We start from the raw sequence: 20,677 nt of genomic DNA on the forward strand, positions 1-20,677 counted from the left end.
TCTGTGGTGGTTTGAATGAGAATGGTTTCCTTAGGTTCCTATATTTATATGCTTGGTCCCCAGTTAGTGGAACTGTTTGGGAAGGATTGGGAGGTGTGGCCTTGTTGAAGACTGGGGATGGCTTTGAGATTTCAAAAGCCTCCACCATCCATTCCCAGTATTCCCTCTACCTCATGCTTGCAGACCTTGATGTAAGCTCTCAGCCACCACTCCATCCACAGACCCTGAGTTCTCCCACCAGACTTCATTTGACTCACAAAATCCTCCCACTTCTCCCCAGTAAGCCTCAATATGGTTCTTTTCCAGAAGGCCTTTGAGGACTCACACTTTAGCTGGCCACCCTTTGATGTCCAAGGGTAGAGCTACCTGTGCAGCATGGGCTGTGGTAATCCTGTCAGGGCTTCCTAGGGTGAGAGAGGACAGAGGACTCAGCCTGCTTCTTCAGACAGGGACTCCCAAGCATGATACCAGAAACAGCACCCTCACCCTAATTTAGCTCAGGGGTTATATCTCTATCATTAAGTCAAAATGATCTGAGGAACAACTTCATAGGATCAGAAGCCCTTAAGGGGGTCATCAGACTAACCGACCATTTTCCTACCCCAACCCCCAAAACAAGTTCTCACTGAGAAGTCCAGGCTAGCTTCCAACTCTCTTCAAGCTTCCTCTCTCAGTCTCTCAGGGGCTGGGATTGTATAGTTGTCACCACATTCAGCACAGGCTGGTGGGTTTGTATGTTTTGTTTTGTTAGAGATGGTGTCTTATGTTACCCATGCTGGCCTTTAATTACATGTAGCTGAGGATGTCCTTGAATTCTTGATTCTCCTACCTCTATTTCCTCACTGCTGGGAATAAGGTATGAACCACCATCTTCCAAGCAAGGGGGCTTTGAGGATACAAGATCTATCTTCTCTTTTCACCAAAGACAGGGGTGCGGAACAGGTAGCAGGCAGACACATTGGTTATAACACAAAAGTTTATTTTCGGTGCACACGGTCTCACTGGCCTGGCTGGCTCTTCTCTTTATGGTGCTTGGGCCCACACAGGCCTCATCCAGCTCTGGCTGAAGCAGAGGTCAGGGATACTCATCTTTAGGCCAAAGTCTGGCTACGCCTTTCTGTACTTCCGCTCTCGTCCAGAATCCTGACTCCTCTGGACTTGAGGCTCCCAGGCATAAGCCCTGCAGATGCTGCCACCTTTCCAGCCCCATGGCCTCTGCTGCCCGGGTGGAAGGGAGAGGGATGGGCTCCAGTTTGGGATGCAGCAGCTGGCCCTGTGTGTGCAGGCCTTCAGTTCCCATACTGCCGTCTCAGTGGCTGGACTTGTGTTTGATACCTATGTTTGTGGTAGAATCATACACCTGCAAACCAAGAGATCTTTTTGTCATTCTGCTTCCTTAATGGGACAGCCTGCTCCCTCCTCCTCTTCCTCCTCTCCTCCTCCCCCCCTTTTCTTCCTTCCTCCTCCCCTCCTCCCTCCTCTTCCTCTTCTTCTTCCTCCTGTTCCTCTTCTTCCTCTTCCTCTTCTTCCCCCTCCTCTTCCCCCTTCTCTTCCTCCTCTTCCTCCTCCTCCTCTTCTTCCTCCTGTTCCTCCTGTTCCTCCTCTTCCTCTTCCTCTTCTCCCCCTCCTCCCCCTCCTCTTCTTCCTCCTCCTCTTCCTCCTCTTCCTTTTCTTCTTCCTCCTCCTCCCCCTCCTCCTGCCTCAGCAGCTGCTCCATCCGGGTAACTCTAGCATGCTTAGTACCCACTCTAAACTGGAGAGCTCAGGTATCCCCAAGACTGTTTCCCTGCAGTCCCATGAGCTAGGAGGCAGACACACACACACACACACACACACACACACAAGCACACAGACAGACAGACAGACACACACACACACATAGAAACATATAGACACTCAGAGACAAACACATAAACACATAGATATACATACACACAAACTCACAGAGACACACAGACACACACAGAAGGCCCTTTGCCCAAGGTGGAGCTAAACATCTGTTTGTAAGGAAGAGCCGAGCTGGCAGAAGCACTCAAGAATAGATTTGTAGGTGCCGAGGGTGGGGAACAACACGGATTGGCTCCCTAGGCCTGATGGGAGGAGACAGGACCTCTCTGAGAAGGAAATGATAAGACTTGGCCAGATTGGGTGGTGCCAGCTAAGATGGGTGGGGATTTTAGTGGGTCTACAGGAAAAGGAAGGAAACCTTCGCTATGCGCCTGTAGGCTATTGGTACCCGTGGGGTGTGTGTGTTTGGGGGTGGGGGGCAGGGATGTCGATTAGGTAGAGAAAGGAACTCGCACCTTTTCCCTGTCGACTAGTGCAGTGATCAAGTCTTGCTTGTTAGCCATCTCCCGAATGTCTGCAGAGGACTCGCTTGGGAATGTCATGCTTTTGGAGGTACGCTTGTGCATGATCACGTTTTCCTGCTCTTGGTTGTAACGGATGGAGCGCACCTCCTCCATGATCCTGGGGGAGGAAGAGACAATGTGTTTGCTGGCGTTGTTGAAGCCTTTCCATCTCCTCCCTGGTGTGCACCTTCTTTTCCCCTCCCTGCTAACTACTTCTCCTGGCCTTTGAAACAGCCTTCAGGGAGACCCAGGCTGTGTGGACTCCTCCCAGCAGACAAGAATGACCCAAGGGTCAGGATGCCAGCTCCTGAGCTGAGAAGCATGAACCCTGGGCAAATGAGCTGGAGGCCAGGCCTAGCTCAGACTCCTCAGAACCCTCCCTACGTGTTGAGCTCGTCTCGGATCTCTTTGTATTCCAGCAAGTTCTCCTGTATTGCTTCAAGAACCAAGCAGAAGTTATCACAGGTCTTTTCCGAGAGGTTACGCAGGGGGCCCCCAACCAGTGGTTCCTGAGGGACTGCGGAAGTCTCCTTGCGGGCCTCTGTACAATGGACCAGTGGTAGCTCATCGGTCCAGTCCTCTTCCTCTGCATCTTTCTGGGGACAGTGGATGGAGGGAGAGAGACAGTTCAGGGTCGTGGGGCTTCAGGGAGGATGCATCTCTTAGGACATTCCCCTTTAATTTCATTAGGTATCAGAACATTTTAATCTGTGCATACTAAGGATGGAACCCAGGGCCTCCAGCAAGCCAGGCAAGCCATCTAACACTGGGCCCAGTTCTTAGCTCCAGTCATACTTAGCCTAGCTTGTTGCGGTAACTCAAATTCAGGCACATAAGCCCCTCTTTTACCTCTGGAAATTCTTACTCCAGAAAACCTCTAAAGTTCTATCTACTCTGAAGTGATGGTGGCCGTGGCCCTCTAACCTTTCCAAGGTCCACGTCCACTCCACCTTACAGAAATTCTGGGGCTGGAGAGGTGGCTCAGTGGTTAAGAGCACTGACTGCTCTTCCAGAGGTCCTGAGTTCAATTCCCAGCAACCACATGGTGGCTCACAACCATCTGTAATGGGATCTGATGCCCTCTTCTGGTGTCTGAAGACAGCGACAGTGTACTCATGTATATAATAAATAAATCTTGAAAGAAAGAAAGAAAGAAAGAAGGAAAGAAAGAAAGAAAGAAAGAAAGGAAGGAAGAAATTCTGCCAAGTGAATACTGGGTAGTTAACATTTAACAAGTTCTCTCCTCTCTCTCTCTCTCTCTCTCTCTCTCTCTCTCTCTCTCTGTCTCTCTGTCTCTCTGTCTCTCCCTCCCCCCCCCCTCTTTTTCAAGACAAAGTTTCTCTGTAGCCCTGGCTAGAACTCACTCTATTAGACCAAGCTGACCTCAAATTAAGAGATCCACCTGGGGGCTGGGGATTTAGCTCAGTGGTAGAGCGCTTACCTAGGAAGCGCAAGGCCCTGGGTTTGGTCCCCAGCTCCGAAAAAAAGAACCAAAAAAAAAAAAAAAAGAGATCCACCTGCCTCTGCAGGAGTCAAAGGTGTGCACCACCACGCCCAGCAAGTATTTACTTTTATTGAATGTGTAGGAATGACTTGCCTGTGTATATGTAAGTAAAGGTATCATGTACATGTAAGGCCTGTGGAGACCAGAGAAAGTGAGGGATCTCCTGGAACTAGAATTACCAATAATTGAGAGTAGCCATGTGAGTGGGACCCGAACCCAGGACCTCAGCAAGAACAGCAAGTGCTCTTAAGGACAGAGCCACCTCTCCAGAGGCTTTCCAACACACTTGTTGGGTTCTTACTTCTGAGCTGTCATTAGATCCTTTGAGATTCTCCTGAGAGTTCTGGCAAGCGAGTATCATTACCATTCCCGTCATAGAGAGAGGAACTTCAGATGCAGATGCAGTTCGGTAAATGCCCCAGTGCCACCCCAGGCTCAGCTTCAATTGTGGCATATCTAGGAATGCACTCCCTCAGGCACAGAGTGGACATTACAAATGTGGGGTCTTAACTCCAGGCCTTGGATTTGGCTTTCTCCATGCACTCTAGTGTGCAAAACCACAGGTGCTCAGGTCATCCATGCACATGTTCTGCTCCTTTCTCCCCATCCCACAGTCATGGCTGTCCTGGAATTCCCTTTGGAGACCAAGCTGGCCTCGAACTCACAGCAACCCAAGTGCCTAGAGCTCCCGAGCGCTGGGACTAAAGCCGTGCGCAAGCACACCCAGCTCACCTCATTGAAAGTTATGGGCTGCAGATGCCCTTCCTCCTCGCCCGTCTTCATCATTTGTTCCAGATTTGTGGTCACGACGACGACAAACAAGTTGAGGCCAATGAAGGCACCGAGGGTGATAAAGATAGCAAAGTAGATGGCGCCCCCGACCTCCATTGCGTACTCTCTTTCCTCCACCCTGAAAATGGTGGTCAGGGGCTCCATTATTTCCCTGGCCCTTTATGCTTCAGTGATTTAGGGCTGGAGAGATGGCTCAGCGGTTAAGAGCACTGACTGCTCTTCCAGAGGTCCTGAGTTCAAACCCCAACAACCACATGGTGGCTCACAACCATCTGTAATGGGATCTGATACACTCTTCTCTGTAAATGCAGAGAGAGTGCTCTCCTGCTGGTCACAGCAGCTCTTCCCTGAGACATGCTCTGCTGACTGACAGCAGGGCCAGCTCCCAGAAGTCAGCACCCTTTTCTATGTCCAGTACAAGTCCCAGCCATACTTAACATCTACTGGAAATGGCAGCACTCTATGCTGAGCTGCACTACAGAAGTCTACAGAAGTCTACAGATCTTTCTAGACTGATCCTCATGCCATCCTATGAGGTAGTCCATACTGTATTTTTTTTAAGATTTATTTATTTATTCTATATGAGTACACAGTTGCTGTCTTCAGACAGAAGAGAGCATCAGATCCCATTACAAGTGGTTGTGAGCCACCATGTGGTTGCTGGGAATTGAACTCAGGACCTCTGGAAGAGCCGTTGGTGCTTTTTTTTTTTTTTTTTTTTGGTTCTTTTTTCCCCCGGAGCTGGGGACAGAACCCAGGGCCTTGCGCTTCCTAGGCAAGCACTCTACCACTGAGCTAAATCCCCAACCCCGCCGTTGGTGCTCTTAACCGCTGAGTCATCTCTCCAGCCCGTCAATACTGCATTGCAGTCTCTAATTATGAGTGATTAAATAGAGGATCAGAGAAGTAATAAAGCCCAGCTCTCAGGAAATAGAGATAGGAGAGCAGAAGTTCAAAGCTAGTCTGGACACCTGAGTTTCTGTCTCCAAAACAAAACAAAAAAAAACTAGAAAAATGAAACATGGTTGGTGGAGTGTTTGCCTAGTAAGCATGAAGCCTCTACACGGCCTAAGCTAGTGGGGTCACATGACCATAAGCTTAGCACTTGGGAAGTGAGCGGAGGAAGAGCTAGAGTGATGGACTATCCTGGACTATGCTAGACTGCATTTAAAGACAAAACAGATAAAATGAATCCCTCCAACTTTTAAAAGCTAGAAGTCGGAGCAGCAGCTCTGTAGTAGAAGGCTTCCGGAGCATGCTTACGGGCCCAGACCCACAACATAAATAAATACACACATAAAAAAACTGGTCTTGGTGACCCACATCTGTAACCTCAGCATTTAAGAGACAGAAGCAGGAAGATGGCTGCCAGTTTGAGGCCAACAGTAGAATCATTTGTCTAACGTCACAGGGCCATTGCAAGGGGAGAGACTCAAAAGCCCAGTGCCACCCCACTGTGCAGTCCACGTGGACCTGGCTGGCCTCGAACAGAGGTTGCACTGCCTCTGCCTTCCCTGTGCCACCCAGCAATCATGCTCTGGGCCTCAGTGCCCCACCTTTTGTTGTTGTTGGTGGTGGTTTGGTGATATTGTTTGTGTTTGTTTGCTTGCTTGCTTGTTTGTTTGTTTTGAAACAAGGTCTTACCATGTAACTCTGGTTAGCCTGAAATGGGGTCTGTAGACCAGGCTGGCCCAGTTCTTTCAAAGCTCCTCCTGCCTCTGACTCCCAAGTGCTAGGACTAAAGTCGTGTGCCGCTGTGCCAGCCTTTTCTCTCTATTTATGTTCTTAGACTGGCCTCTCACAGTGCAATATAGGTAGAGGCCACCAATCTTGCTTTGCTCAGTTCTGGGGATTGAACCCAAGCTAGGCAAACACTCTACCCCAGCATGTCTCTCATCCTACCCCTCCCCTCTTGTTCCTTTTTGAAGCAAGTCTTGTTAATTATAGCCAACAATTAACTTGAACTCCTGATTCGCCTCTCTCTGCTTCCTGAATGCTGGGAACTCTGTTCCCTGTGTCTAGATGAATCCTGACTGCAGAAATCCAACTGGCTTCTACTTTACAGTGAAGAGTGGGACAGAGTGAAACTGGACTTGGACTTGACAGAGAAGAAGCAAAGAATAGAACACAAAAATGACCTTGGGGAGCAGGTTTGAGCAGGAATGGTTAAACCCAAACTTCCCAGGAATCTAGGTGGCTCGTTGCGCTCTGGTGCAATCTGGAAGCCACCTAGTAACCTCAGACACAAGCACAGGCTTGCTTCCTGGCCAGAAGTTGAGTCATACAACTGTACCACAGTAGCTGAGATCTCCGTGAACAGGGTCAGGTGGTCCTACGAACGTGTGAGGCTTCTGTGGCAATAAGATTCAAGTACCACAAAAGCCATGATTTCCTTGGGTATTTACTTCCTGTGAGGCCAGCTTTCTGGAAGTCTCAGGAGCCCAGTCTCATCACTTCCCAGGAGCCCCCTCTCTCACTTCCCAGGAGCCCCCTCTCTCATCACTTCCCAGGGCCCCCTCTCTCATCACTTCCCAGGAGCCCCCTCTCTCATCACTTCCCAGGAGCCCCCTCTCTCATCACTTCCCAGGGCCCCCTCTCTCATTACTTCCCAGGAGCCCCCTCTCTCATCACTTCCCAGGAGCCCCCTCTCTCATCACTTCCCAGGAGCCCCCTCTCTCATCACTTCCCAGGAGCCCCCTCTCTCATCACTTCCCAGGGCCCCCTCTCTCATTACTTCCCAGGAGCCCCCTCTCTCATCACTTCCCAGGAGCCCCCTCTCTCATCACTTCCCAGGAGCCCCCTCTCTCATCACTTCCCAGGGCCCCCTCTCTCATTACTTCCCAGGAGCCCCCTCTCTCATCACTTCCCAGGAGCCCCCTCTCTCATCACTTCCCAGGAGCCCCCTCTCTCATCACTTCCCAGGGCCCCCTCTCTCATTACTTCCCAGGAGCCCCCTCTCTCATCACTTCCCAGGAGCCCCCTCTCTCATCACTTCCCAGGAGCCCCCTCTCTCATCACTTCCCAGGAGCCCCCTCTCTCATCACTTCCCAGGAGCCCCCTCTCTCATCACTTCCCAGGGCCCCCTCTCTCATCACTTCCCAGGAGCCCCCTCTCTCATCACTTCCCAGGGCCCCCTCTCTCACTTCCCAGGAGCCCCCTCTCTCATCACTTCCCATGAGGCCCCTCTCTCATCACTTCCCAGGGCCCCCTCTCTCATCACTTCCCAGGAGCCCCCTCTCTCATCACTTCCCAGGGCCCCCTCTCTCATCACTTCCCAGGAGCCCCCTCTCTCATCACTTCCCAGGGCCCCCTCTCTCACTTCCCAGGAGCCCCCTCTCTCATCACTTCCCAGGAGCCCCCTCTCTCATCATTTCCCAGGAGCACCCCCTCTCTCACTTCCCAGGAGCCCCCTCTCTCATCACTTCCCAGGGCCCCCTCTCTCATCATTTCCCATGAGGCCCCTCTCTCATCATTTCCCAGGAGCACCCCCTCTCATCACTTCCCAGGAGCCCCCTCTCTCATCACTTCCCAGGGCCCCCTCTCTCATCACTTCCCAGGAGCCCCCTCTCTCATCACTTCCCAGGGCCCCCTCTCTCACTTCCCAGGAGCCCCCTCTCTCATCACTTCCCAGGGCCCCCTCTCTCATCATTTCCCAGGAGCACCCCCTCTCTCACTTCCCAGGAGCCCCCTCTCTCATCACTTCCCAGGGCCCCCTCTCTCATCATTTCCCATGAGGCCCCTCTCTCATCATTTCCCAGGAGCACCCCCTCTCTCACTTCCCAGGAGCCCCCTCTCTCATCACTTCCCAGGGCCCCCTCTCTCATCATTTCCCATGAGGCCCCTCTCTCATCACTTCCCAGGGCCCCCTCTCTCATCACTTCCCAGGAGCCCCCTCTCTCATCACTTCCCATGAGGCCCCTCTCTCATCACTTCCCAGGAGCACCCCCTCTCTCATCACTTCCCAGGAGCACCCTCTCATCACTTCCCAGGAGCCCCTTCTCTCATCACTTCCCAGGGCCCCCTCTCTCATCATTTCCCAGGAGCACCCCCTCTCTCATCACTTCCCAGGAGCACCCTCTCATCACTTCCCAGGAGCCCCTTCTCTCATCACTTCCCAGGGCCCCCTCTCTCATCACTTCCCATGAGGCCCCTCTCTCATCACTTCCCAGGAGCCCCCTCTCTCATCACTTCCCAGGGCCCCCTCTCTCATCACTTCCCAGGAGCCCCCTCTCTCATCACTTCCCAGGGCCCCCTCTCTCATCACTTCCCAGGAGCCCCCTCTCTCATCACTTCCCAGGAGCCCCTTCTCTCATCACTTCCCAGGGCCCCCTCTCTCATCACTTCCCAGGAGCCCCGTCTCTCATCACTTCCCAGGGCCCCCTCTCTCATCACTTCCCAGGGCCCCCTCTCTCATCACTTCCTAGGGCCCCCTCTCTCATTACTTCCCAGGGCCCCCTCTCTCATCACTTCCCAGGAGCCCCCTCTCTCATCACTTCCCAGGGCCCCCTCTCTCATCACTTCCCAGGAGCCCCCTCTCTCATCACTTCCCAGGAGCCCCCTCTCTCATGACTTCCCAGGGCCCCCTCTCTCATCACTTCCCAGGAGCCCCCTCTCTCATCACTTCCCAAGGCCCCCTCTCTCATCACTTCCCAGGAGCACCCCCTCTCATCACTTCCCAGGAGCCCCTTCTCTCATCACTTCCCAGGGCCCCCTCTCTCATCACTTCCCAGGAGCCCCCTCTCTCATCACTTCCCAGGAGCCCCCTCTCTCATGACTTCCCAGGGCCCCCTCTCTCATCACTTCCCAGGAGCCCCTTCTCTCATCACTTCCCAGGGCCCCCTCTCTCATCACTTCCCAGGGCCCCCTCTCTCATTACTTCCCAGGGCCCCCTCTCTCATCACTTCCCAGGGCCCCCTCTCTCATCACTTCCCAGGGCCCCCTCTCTCATCACTTCCCAGGGCCCCCTCTCTCATCACTTCCCAGGGCCCCCTCTCTCATCACTTCCCAGGGCCCCCTCTCTCATCACTTCCCAGGAGCACCCCCTCTCATCACTTCCCAGGGCCCCCTCTCTCATGACTTCCCAGGGCCCCCTCTCTCATGACTTCCCAGGGCCCCCTCTCTCATCACTTCCCAGGGCCCCCTCTCTCATCACTTCCCAGGAGCCCCCTCTCTCATCACTTCCCAGGGCCCCCTCTCTCATGACTTCCCAGGGGCCCCTCTCTCATCACTTCCCATGAGGCCCCTCTCTCATCACTTCCCAGGGCCCCCTCTCTCATCACTTCCCAGGGGCCCCTCTCTCATCACTTCCCAGGAGCACCCCCTCTCTCATCATTTCCCATGAGGCCCCTCTCTCATCACTTCCCATGAGGCCCCTCTCTCATCACTTCCCATGAGGCCCCTCTCTCATCACTTCCCATGAGGCCCCTCTCTCATCACTTCCCATGAGGCCCCTCTCTCATCACTTCCCAGGGGCCCCCTCTCTCATCACTTCCCATGAGGCCCCTCTCTCATCACTTCCCAGGGCCCCCTCTCTCATCACTTCCCAGGGGCCCCTCTCTCATCACTTCCCAGGGGCCCCTCTCTCATCACTTCCCAGGGGCCCCCTCTCATACTGTTTTCCTCTTGCAGGAACTCCGGCCCTGCCCTAGCCAGGAGGAGACGGAGCTTGAGAGCCCCAGTGAGCTGTACTCACTGGAAGTCCATGTAGATGTCCAGCCATCCGTCCTGGGTGATGCAGATGAAGAGTGTATACAGAGCCACCCCCATGTTCTGGAAGTGCTTGGGCACGAACGCACCAAAGAGCGTGACCCCAAACACAGAAAATACCTGTCAGAGAGACCAGAACCCACCCTGATCTCACCCAGCAGCCTTGGAGCTTGGTAAGCAAATACTGCCAAGGATTCAGACCCGAGTCCTTCACTTCTCTGGGCACCTGCCCCTCCCCACTGCCTTTCAGGCTCTATTCAGGGAGAGAGACAGGCTGCGGTCGGAAGACACTTGCCAGCATAAAGAAGAGGATGAGGGCCATGACATTGGCCAGGTCCGGCATCGACTGCAGGATGACCCTGATGATTCTGGCCAGGGGTTCCACTGCCATACACACATGAACCAGCCGAAGAGCCCTGTGGGAAGTGCCTCTCAGAGATGCCTCTTGACCTTTCCCATACCCTTCCTCCTTGTTGCCTCCCTCCCACCAACTTCCCAAACAGGCAGAGCTGAGCCCCAGGTGGTAACGAATGCTCTTGCTGGAGCCAGACAGATGCCCCCCTTCAGGGCTCCCAACTCACCTGAGAGGGTAGGTGATGAAGGTTTCGTTCAGTTGTTTTATGAAGAACCCCATAAACAAGATAAAGACAATGGCGAAGTTGAGGATATTCCAGCCATCCTGAATAGGGGAGCAGCCCATAAGGGTATATCAAGCCCAGCCCATGTGAGCATCCCATCGGCCCTACCACACCCCAAGCATGGGAGATTCGACGATCCTCTAAGAACAAAACTAGATGACTGCCATCTCACGGCTGTCACCCCATTGTCCCAACATGCTGCAGACACAGAATCACAGTCCTACACCTATGTCAACTGTCAACAGCCATCACACACACACACACACACACACACACACACACACACACACACACACACACGGCTAGCCCCTTAGACAGTGACTTGACCTACAGTTAGGTGACGTGAACACTCCTGGATGCTCCTGCCTTAGTGTGATGTGTAACATACACTATAATTAATACAATTAAAGTAGCTAGGGCTGGTGGTTACGTGTGTCTTTAATTGGAGCACTCCGGAGGCAGAAGCAATTAGATCTCTGTGAGTTTGAGACCAGCCTGGTCTACAGAGGGAGTTCCAGGCCAGGCAGTGTTACATAGTGAGACCATCTCTAAACAAACAAACAAATAAGAAGTTGAAACAATGAACAGAACCAGCAATGGGGGACAGAAGAAGTGACCTATCATGTGTTAGTACAGACAGAATTCCAGGACCCGCCCTGACCCCCAATAAGTGCCAGCAACTTAGTGCAAAAGCGCTGTTTACCAAAGGCTACTGTCAGAGAAGGAAGCACTAAAAATACACGCCTATTTGCCAAGGATTATAAACCAGCCGCTGAGAAGGTAAACGGGCTATAAGATTACCTAAAGAGATTGAACACAGTGGGTTGAGGGGTTGGAGTGGACCCAGGACTCCACATGCTTTACAGTAAAGTTTTGGCCACTGTGTGTCTGAAGAAAAGGTTCAAAAAACAAACAAACAAACCCTACATTTTAATGGAGGATGTCCTTAAATTTGGGAAGCAATCTGTATAAATACACGTTTGCCTCATGACTGCGGTCTGTGCCACATCACATATCACACACACAGGGGACGCAGGTCTGCCCCTCTGTGGAGTCAAGGCCCCCAGGAGGCTAAGGTAGGGGTTAGGGTGGTGACGTGGGTAAGGGCTCTTTGGAGAGTCAGTTGTGTTGGATGGTGTTTTGCTGGGGCAAACATGTGAAGGGATGTTTCCCTGAAGCAGACACAGGTTAAAGGAGGTTCTGCTAAAGCAAGCACGTGAATAGATGCTTAAAACTTCCAGTGGTGTGCCTGCCGCAGCTTCTGCCACTTCCGCAGACTCAGGCCGATTGGCGGAGTGACATCACCTCGGACAGACTCACTTCTTGCTGAGGCAAGACACATGGTGAGGCAAGACCTTTGGAGGACATGCGATGTTTGGAGAGAGTATGAAAGGACTCCGCAGGCCGGTGGTGGAGGCTGAGCTAGGCTTGCTTATAGAACTAGCTGTCAATGCTTGTTGGTCTCCTGCCTTCACTGATCTTTGCTTTGCTAAGATGGGTACAGCCGAGAACTTCTCTTGGGACCCCTGATGGTCTGAATCCTTCCTGCTGACTCATGCTGAGGCTTAGGATAACTCATGCTGAGGCCTGGCTCATACTGCTAGGTCATGCCACCGCTGCTGCTGTCCCTCCACTACCAAACTGGACTGCTGATATATTCATGAAGTGTTTGTGAGTGGACTGAGCTGTCTCTGTGAACCTATGAACTGAACTGCTGATTTCCTGACAACACAGATGGGATTTGCTCCAAAGAACCATTTTTAAGCGGGGCCATTTCCCCAATATCCTTTCTTTTCCCCTATCTCTGGTAAGTGGTAGGCTAGAAGGGAGGTTAAAGAGTTTAAGAACCATCATTAAAAGTAGATTTCAAAAAATTAAAGCTACAGGAGGTCTCCCCTTATTCAAGGCTTATCTGCGCTATGGTGTAAGCTCACGATCATTCTGGGAAGCTTAATAAGGCTCAAAGTAAAAAGAGGGCCATGGGACAGGCCATGGTGGGCTTATGCTTTTAGTCCCAGTACTTGAGAGGAAGAGGCAGAGGCAGGCAGATCTCTGAGTTCAAGGCCAGCTTTGTCTAAAGAGCAAGTTCCAGGACAGCCAGGGTTACACAGGGAAACCCTAAGGGGCCAAAGTGTAACTTGGCGGATGGGTAAATAAGCCTAGGGTTTGAATGCTTGGTCACCAGGGAGTAGAACTGTTGGGAAGGACTGGGAAGTGTGGTCTTCTTGGAGTAGATTTGGCCTTGTTGGAGATGTGTCACTGGAAATAGGCTTTAACATTTTAAAAGCCCATGATAGGCTCAGTTCCTCTCCCTCTTCCTCTGCCTCTGCTTCTTCCCCCTCTCCCTCTCCCTCTTCCCCCACCCCCTCTCCCTCTTCCCCCACCCCCTCTCCCTCTCCTTCCCCCCTTACTGCCTATTGCCTGTGAACCAGGATGCAAAGCTCTTAGCTATTGCCTCAGCACACTGCCTGCCTGCCTACTGCCATGCTTCCTGTCTGATGATAATGGACTCACCCTCTGAACCTGTAAGCCAGCCTCAATAAATGCTTTACTTTATAAGAGCCTTGGTCATGGTGTCTCTTCACTGCACTAGAACAGTGAATGAGACACCAGGTAAGTGTGAGACCCCTGTGTTCTCAGCACAAATTGGCTGGGCTACAAATCCACCAGAATTAAGCTCCTGCTGGATCCCCTAACTTTTTTTTTAAAGATTTATTTCTGTATGAGCACACTGTCACTGACTTCAGACATACCAGAAGAGGGGACCAGATCCCATTACAGATGGTTGTGAGCCACCATGTGGTTGCTGGAAATTGAACTCAGGACCTCTAGAAGAGCAGTCAGTGCTCTTAACCACTGAGCTATCTCTCCAGTCCCTGAATCCCCTATCTTGATCCATTTTCTGAAGATACAAATTTTTGCCCTGCTGGGCTCACAGATTCTTCTGAGAGAGGCAGATAGAGAATAGACTTTAACTTTACCAGAGAGAGAAGTAGAAACTCGAATGGAGACTCAGAGCAGCAGAGGCCTAGTCTGGAAGAACCTTCCTGAAGACATCCTAAGGAGTTGGTGCGTGGTTTTTAAAGCAAGGGAGGGGGCTGGAGAGATGGCTGGAGAGATGGCTCAGAGGTTAAGAGCACTGTCTGCTCATCCAGAGGTCCGGAGTTCAATTCCCAGCAACCACATGGTGGCTCACAACCATCTATAATGAGATCTGATGCCCTCTTCTGGCCTGCACGTGTACATGCAGGTGCAACGCTGTAAAAAATAAAAATAAAAAAATAAAGCAAGTGTAAGGCCCTGGGTTCGGTCCCCAGCATCGAAAAAAAAGAAAAGAAAAAAAAATAAAGCAAGGGAAGAAGAGGACATGAGCAGACTGGCTTGGGAAATGTGAAACTTACATGAAACTCAAATCGCAGTGTTCACACACAAAGTGTCTGGCTTCTGGAGACAGTGCCCCATGACTTAGGCCAGGCAGGCCTTGAACTCATGACCCTTTTACCTCAGCCTCGTAACTACTGGGATTGTAAGTGAGACAAATGAAGTCTCACTGGACTAGAGCCAATCCAGATAGTAGTCCCAGTTAATTGGATCTCAAGGGTTTGGGGTCAGCCTGGGCCACATAGTAAGACTCTCAAATAAACAAATGAACAAACACTTTATCAACAACCCTGAGGTGGGGGAAAGAGCATTTTTTGGAATATAGCCACGCCCATTCATCCATGTTCTGTCTGGCACGGCTTTGTGCTACCCGACAGAGGTGAATTGTTGCGACGGGGACTAGGACCCAGAAAGCTTAAAATACAAATGACCTAATTACAGAAGTTGTTTACAGAAGTACTGATCCAGAACCTTGTAAATCAAGGTAGACACTCTCAATCCCTCAACTCCATTCCCCAGATACAGAAATCTGGGTGTGGGTGAATAGAGGGAGCTGGGAAGGCAGGAGCCGGGGTTTGCAACACAAGGAGGGGGCATTTCCTGAACTCCTCATATTCTGCTACACACACACACACACACACACACACACACACACACACACACACACACACACATTCATTCACTCACCGATACTCCATACAAATCTCTCCATACAAAAACCCTTCACTTTGCAGGGCAAAAGCTCAATAATGGAGGGATAAGGTAAGGGTATTGCCAGGAATTCCCCCGAGCTCACCTTCCAGAAAATCCAGAATCCGTTCAGCCAGCCAAGGAGAACCTCACAGATAAGGATTGTCAACACAATGTCATCTATAGTCGAGAATAACTCATAGTGTTTCTATATGGAAGACAGAGAAAGGGGGACGAGGTGTCAGTGAGCAGGACTTACGTCCGGCTGGAGAGAGGGTATGTATGTGTGGAGGGGGTACCCTGGCTACTCTTCCTCCTCAATATCTCTATGGTTTCCTTTGGCGGGAGGGATACTCCCTGCACAGAAGCCAGGCCGTACCAAAACTCTGTCATGTGACTGTCAATACTGCTTTGGAAAGTAGTTTCCTTTTCTGTCGCATCTCACGGATGGAGAATTAGGAGCCAGCTAGCCTTCTTCACCCCTGACCTCTAGAGCAGGCTATTTGGGAAAGGGAGATCTAAAAACGTCTAAGCGGGCTCTGGAACTTCAAGAAAAAGGCATGGCCCCCAGGAGCTGCAGGGCCCCATATTCCAGGGAGCTTCTCTGCTAGTCTGGCCTCTACAACCCCTGCTTATTCCAGCATCTCAAGTTCTCTGGGTCAGGTCTGAGGTGCCCTCCCCACTCTAGATCCAGGGCATGTACCCTGGGTGTACGATTCAGTGGATGAGTAGCCAGGGTTTGCCTAAACCAAATTCCCTTCTGTCCAACAGTGGTCTTTCTGCTTTCTCATAGCTGTGACCCAACCCTCAAACAACTCCCAGTCCACAGAGTTAACCCCAGCAAAGCAGTCACCTCACTCCTCTATTTCTATGCCCCAGCAGTCAACAGGTTCCCTGTCCCTCGAGTGGGCCTTCTTGCTGTTCACACCCACGATTATTGAGCCTACATGCTTCTAGGGACTGACCTTCACAGTCACAAACTCAACAGTAGGCTTTCAGGCTTCATCTTTTTTTCTTCTTCCTGTTTTACTATGTTATCGGAGACATTCTCATGTAGCCCAGGCTGGCCCCAAAACTACATAGCCAAGGATGACCTTGAATTCCTTATTTACCAACTGCACGACATCCTCAACCCCAGTTCCGGCAGTTTTGACTGAGAACCATAATAAGAGCTGCTTTACATTTGAGAAAATGGTCTTCAGAGACTGGCAGGATGGCTCAGTGGCCAGAGATGTGCCAGCATGCCTGACCACCTTAGTTGGATCCCACAATGGAAGGAGAGAACTCACTCCTCCTGCAAGTTGTTCTTGGATGTCCACATTCTTGTTGTGGTAACAGAGAGAGAGGAGAGAGAGAGAGGGGAGAGGGGGGGGAGGGGGAGAGAGAGAGAGAGAGAGAGAGAGAGAGAGAGAACGTGGCTCCCCTGTCCCTCTCCCCTCCCTTTTTTCTCCCAGTTCCATTTCACTGTCAGAATGCTGACATCTGCAGTCTGAATTCATTTCATAACCTGGCAATGGCTCATGCATGGACCTCCACTGTCCTCACTGTGCAAGCTCCCCTGTTAGCCAGTTCTGGGGGGAAGCCAAGGGTGCTTACTTTGGGGAGTCTTTGTCAGGCTTGCTCCTCACCAGGGCCTGCCCTACAGGCTGTTCCCCTTGGCTGTCACTCTCCTGAGTTTACTATTTGCCATTGGTCACCCCTCAGTCAGCCTCCCACCTTCGCCATCCCCTCCTCTTCTGGGGAACCTGTCCTGGCCCTCTCCTGCCCTCACACTCTAAATGCCATGTCCACTCAACCTTGCCCCCGACCCCAACACGGGCAGCTCTCCAGTGCTCACCCCCAGCCCTGTGCACCCAGCCTTTTAGGTCTCTCTGCTCCTCTTGAGCTGTCTCCTAAGCACCGGTCCCACATGGCTGCCCAGGCCACAAAGTCAACTATCAACTTGCTGCAGTTCCTGTGTCTCCCTGCACAAAGTGACATGTGATAAAAATAAGGTGGTACGTAGTAAAGGCTCGCTAAATCTGACTAGTCATGTAATTCATCAGAGAAGCCCATGACCTTAGGGCTCTGGTATAAGGTTAGCCTAGCATGTGCCAGGCCTTGGGCTCAGTCCAAGTGCCATGAGGAGGCGGCGGAAGAGCACCCGGACATGAGCTCTTCTTACCTACCACCATCGTCCTGGTCCGGTCACAGTATCTTTCTCCAGGACATCTCTGACCCATCTCGGTTTATTTTCTCTCATTCTTAACCCTCTTCATTGCATGGTCCACACTGTTGGCAACCAGTGTCTTTTATGAGATTCTTTTCTTATAAAAAGTGTGCAGTTCGTATGTGCACCACACACGTGCAGGGTTCCCTTGGAGACCAAAAGAGGACTAGACCTTGTGTTATAGGCCGTTGTAAACTGCTTAATGTATGTTCCAGAAACCAAGAGCTACAAGTGCTCTAGCCACTGGTCTATCTCTCCAGCCCCAGCCAGTACACTTTCTAAAATTCAGCTCAATTCAATTCTAAACTTCATTTCACTTCAATGCTGCTTCAATCTTTTCCTGGATACAAACGTATCTCCCTTGACGTAAAGACCATATGTGATCTGGCCACCAACCATCTTTCTGAACTCAGCTGTCACTACCACCCGGGACTTACTGAATTTAAGCAGCATATATGTCTAGAACTCATCAGAAATTAAAACTGCCAGATGGGGTGACTCACATCTGGATCCCCAGAACTTAGGAGGAAGCTGTAGGCTTTCAAATCCCTCCTCGGATTATGCATGTATACATATATATGCACACACGTATATGTGTATATATACATGCACACACATATGTGTATATGTACATGCACACACATATATATTATACACATATATGTATGTATATATGTATATATACACACACATATATGTATATATATATACACATACATCTATATGAAGGCATCTTGGGCTATATGGAGCTCTGTCTAAAGAACAAATAAAAAAACAAACAAAGGTGCTGGAGAGATGGCTCAGCACTTAAGAGCACTGACTGCTCTTCCAGAGGTCCTGAGTTCAATTCCCAGCAACCACATGGTGGCTCATAACCATCTGTAATGAGATCTGATGCCCTTTTCTGGTGTGTCTGAAATGTTTGAAGACAGCTACAGTGTACCTATATACATAAAATAAATAAACATTTAAAACAAACAAACAAACAAAAAACCCATCAGGCACGGCGGCATACATCTGTAATCGCAGCACTCAGGTGCTTGAGATCGGAGAGTCATAAATCTGAGACCAAGCTGAGTCACGCAGTAAGATCTTGTCTCAAACCAAGGAGATAAATAAAAACTAAAAGAACAGGAAATCTATCAAGTGTCACAGAGCACAGGTATAATGGCAGCACTAACAAAACTAAAGTAGTTTGGAGTTTGAGGGCAGCCTGGGAGACAGGGGAAGTTTGAAGCAAGCCTGGGCTCTCGGGTTTATGAATTCTCTCATGTTTCTTTTCTCTTTCTCCTCCTCTTCCTCGCTGTGTCCCTGTGTGTGTGTAGCTCTGTGAGTGCCTGTGTATGTGCCTGTTGTATGTGGGCCTGTGTATCCCTGTGTATATGTGCCTGTGTGTGTCCCTGTGTGTGTGCATGTGTATGTGCCTGCATGTGTGCACACACCTGTGTGTTTGTGTATGTGGCAATCAGAGAACAATGTAAGAACTGGTCCCTGCCATTTGGAGGCAGGGTCTTGTCTTACTGTTTGCCACCCAGGCTAGCTAACCTGAGTTTCTGGGGAATTCTGCTGTCCCCACTTCCCATGTCTCCACAGGAGAGCTGGGATTACAGACATATACTGGACCATGGCCTCCATCTTTTATTTTGATTCTGGGGATCCATACTGGGTTCTCTGGAAGAGCAGCAAGCATTCTTAGCCCCTGAGCCATGTCTCCACCCCAAGGAGTTTTTCTCAATGTACAGATCCCACGCAAGACCAACAATGACACACTATTTACTTTAACATAGTCTCACCAGCCCAGCATGGAGCCTGCTGAACTACTTCTTCAGCATCTACTTCTGCCTCTGCCTCTCTGCCTCTTTTTGCATCTCTCTGCCCCTCTCTGCCTTTCTGCCTCTGTCTTAGGCTTGCTACCCCACGTCTGGGTGGAGACCAGACTTTCGAAGAACCATGCAACCATCACACACAGACAGAGAGCCACGGGCCAGAGAGGAAAGCTATTTGTCCCAGGTCAGAGCCTGTGGGGGTAGAGATCAAGCCAGCATCCCACCTGACCGAGATAAGAGTTGGTGCGGAGAGCAATGGTAATGGCGTTAGTCACCAGCAGAAAGGCCAGCAACAGCTGGAAGGCCGGATGGCGAAGCAACTGCTTGATGTACATTTGAGTGATGAACTCCTGCACGTCCCAGGCATCCTGGAAGGAGACAGAAGCCCCTCCTTCAGGCAGGAGTCACTACCATGACCGTAACTCCTCTGCCTCTTCCTGGTGAAGGGGTTACTCGGGGGTCTGACCTAGAGGATGATCATGTCTGAGTTCACCAAAGGCCTGTTTCTATATAGTAGTCACAACCTAAATGGTCATCAAAAAGAGGGACACTACTGGGGACCTTCGGGATTTTGGGGGGGTCTCTGCTGCTGAGTGGCTGTCACATTATAGGGGCTTCTATGAAGAATCACTCCAATGGGCATTATTTCCAAAGGAAGGCCCTCAGGGAGGGCATTTAAAGGGCAGAGAGCTGCAAGAGGGACATATAGGGTGACAGTCACCTCAGATATCAGCCCTGCCTGTCCCTACCTTCCTCCCTCCCTCCTCACCTTCTTCTCCATGACGTCCCTGCGGTTGATAAGCACTTGCTCCTCATGCCGACCCATGAGCTCATAGGTTTTTTTCTGTAGAGAGGAACAGACCTTCAGTGTGGCCACTGTCCCCACCCAACCTAGGATGCCGGCTTGGCGGCAAGTGCCAGGCAGGGGCTCCCTACCTTAAAGCCTCCATGTTGGACATCGATGGCATCCACCTGGTGCCACCACTTGTGTTTTTCAGACATCTTTGCTCTGTCCCCTTCTCCTCAGAGTCTGCCTCTTTGCTGCAAGCAATCTTTCTCCCCCTTGTGGTGAGATCACAGAGGCAGCTGTTACCTACAACCTTCTGTGTTCCATCCAGACATTCCAAGCAGATCAAAAAAAAAAAAAAAAAGCTCCTACCACGAGGTACCTCACAGAGAGAGCCAAGTATTCAGCCAAGGACTTCAGGATTGGGGTCAGAGGTTAGAGACTGGTGGGAATAGGTCTAGCCTCTCCTACCGTCTAAATACAGCAAACAGAGGTCCCCTTTCTAGATCCAGGTACTAGAGGTGGGGCTGAGAGAAGGGGAAGACAAGAGACATGCCCATGTCCCACTGGCCTTTCAGAAAGATAAATCTCTTTACTAAGTGGACGTTGTTCCCTAGGGCTAGGACAGGGGAGCAGGTCTGACCTCTAAAGTCTAGGGAGAGATAGACAGGCCAGATTCATGACAACAGAGCTCGGTACCCTGGCACAGGGGCCCTGGGTGTATAACTCAGGGTAACAGGCTACACAGAGAGCTTGTCACCTAAGTCACCCTACAATGGAAAGCACTCACTGT

General features: G+C 51.0%; 1 protein-coding gene across 4 annotated transcripts; it reads right to left on the reverse strand.

The window, feature by feature from the left end:
* Positions 1-962: 962 nt before the first annotated feature.
* On the reverse strand, positions 963-20,631 carry Catsper4 (cation channel, sperm associated 4). 4 transcript variants are annotated; one of them, XM_342941.10, is made up of 11 exons: positions 20,034-20,245; positions 19,867-19,941; positions 19,322-19,465; positions 15,169-15,270; positions 10,935-11,032; positions 10,649-10,769; positions 10,340-10,473; positions 4,588-4,765; positions 2,736-2,947; positions 2,304-2,469; positions 963-1,360 (listed from the first exon to the last, which is right to left on the reverse strand). In XM_342941.10, exons 1-11 carry the CDS (start codon positions 20,097-20,099, stop codon positions 1,310-1,312), a joined length of 1,347 nt encoding a protein of 448 aa, XP_342942.5. In that variant the 5' UTR covers positions 20,100-20,245; the 3' UTR covers positions 963-1,309. The 4 variants fall into 4 exon arrangements, with proteins under 4 accessions (XP_342942.5, XP_038967213.1, XP_063117405.1 ...); XM_063261335.1 differs by lacking the exons at positions 963-1,360; positions 2,736-2,947 and having other exon boundaries at positions 2,306-2,469; positions 20,034-20,631; XM_039111285.2 differs by lacking the exons at positions 15,169-15,270; positions 19,322-19,465; positions 19,867-19,941; positions 20,034-20,245 and adding an exon at positions 13,973-14,180.
* Between the last annotated feature and the right edge of the window lie 46 nt (positions 20,632-20,677).

Source organism: Rattus norvegicus, chromosome 5 (genome assembly GCF_036323735.1).
Source record: "Rattus norvegicus strain BN/NHsdMcwi chromosome 5, GRCr8, whole genome shotgun sequence".
Taxonomy (NCBI): Eukaryota; Metazoa; Chordata; class Mammalia; order Rodentia; family Muridae; genus Rattus; species Rattus norvegicus.

Bases quoted from the DNA above. Each gene is read 5' to 3' on its own strand.
- Catsper4 (XM_342941.10), bottom strand. From the start codon at position 20,099: ATGTCTGAAAAACACAAGTGGTGGCACCAGGTGGATGCCATCGATGTC. The intron at 10,474-10,648 runs GCAAGTGTCTTC...TCTCTCTGACAG, and splicing joins TCATCCTCTTCTTTATGCTG to GTATTTTCTGTGTTTGGGGT. The intron at 1,361-2,303 runs GTGCGAGTTCCT...CTTGGTTTGCAG, and splicing joins CACTAGTCGACAGGGAAAAG to GTGTATGATTCTACCACAAA.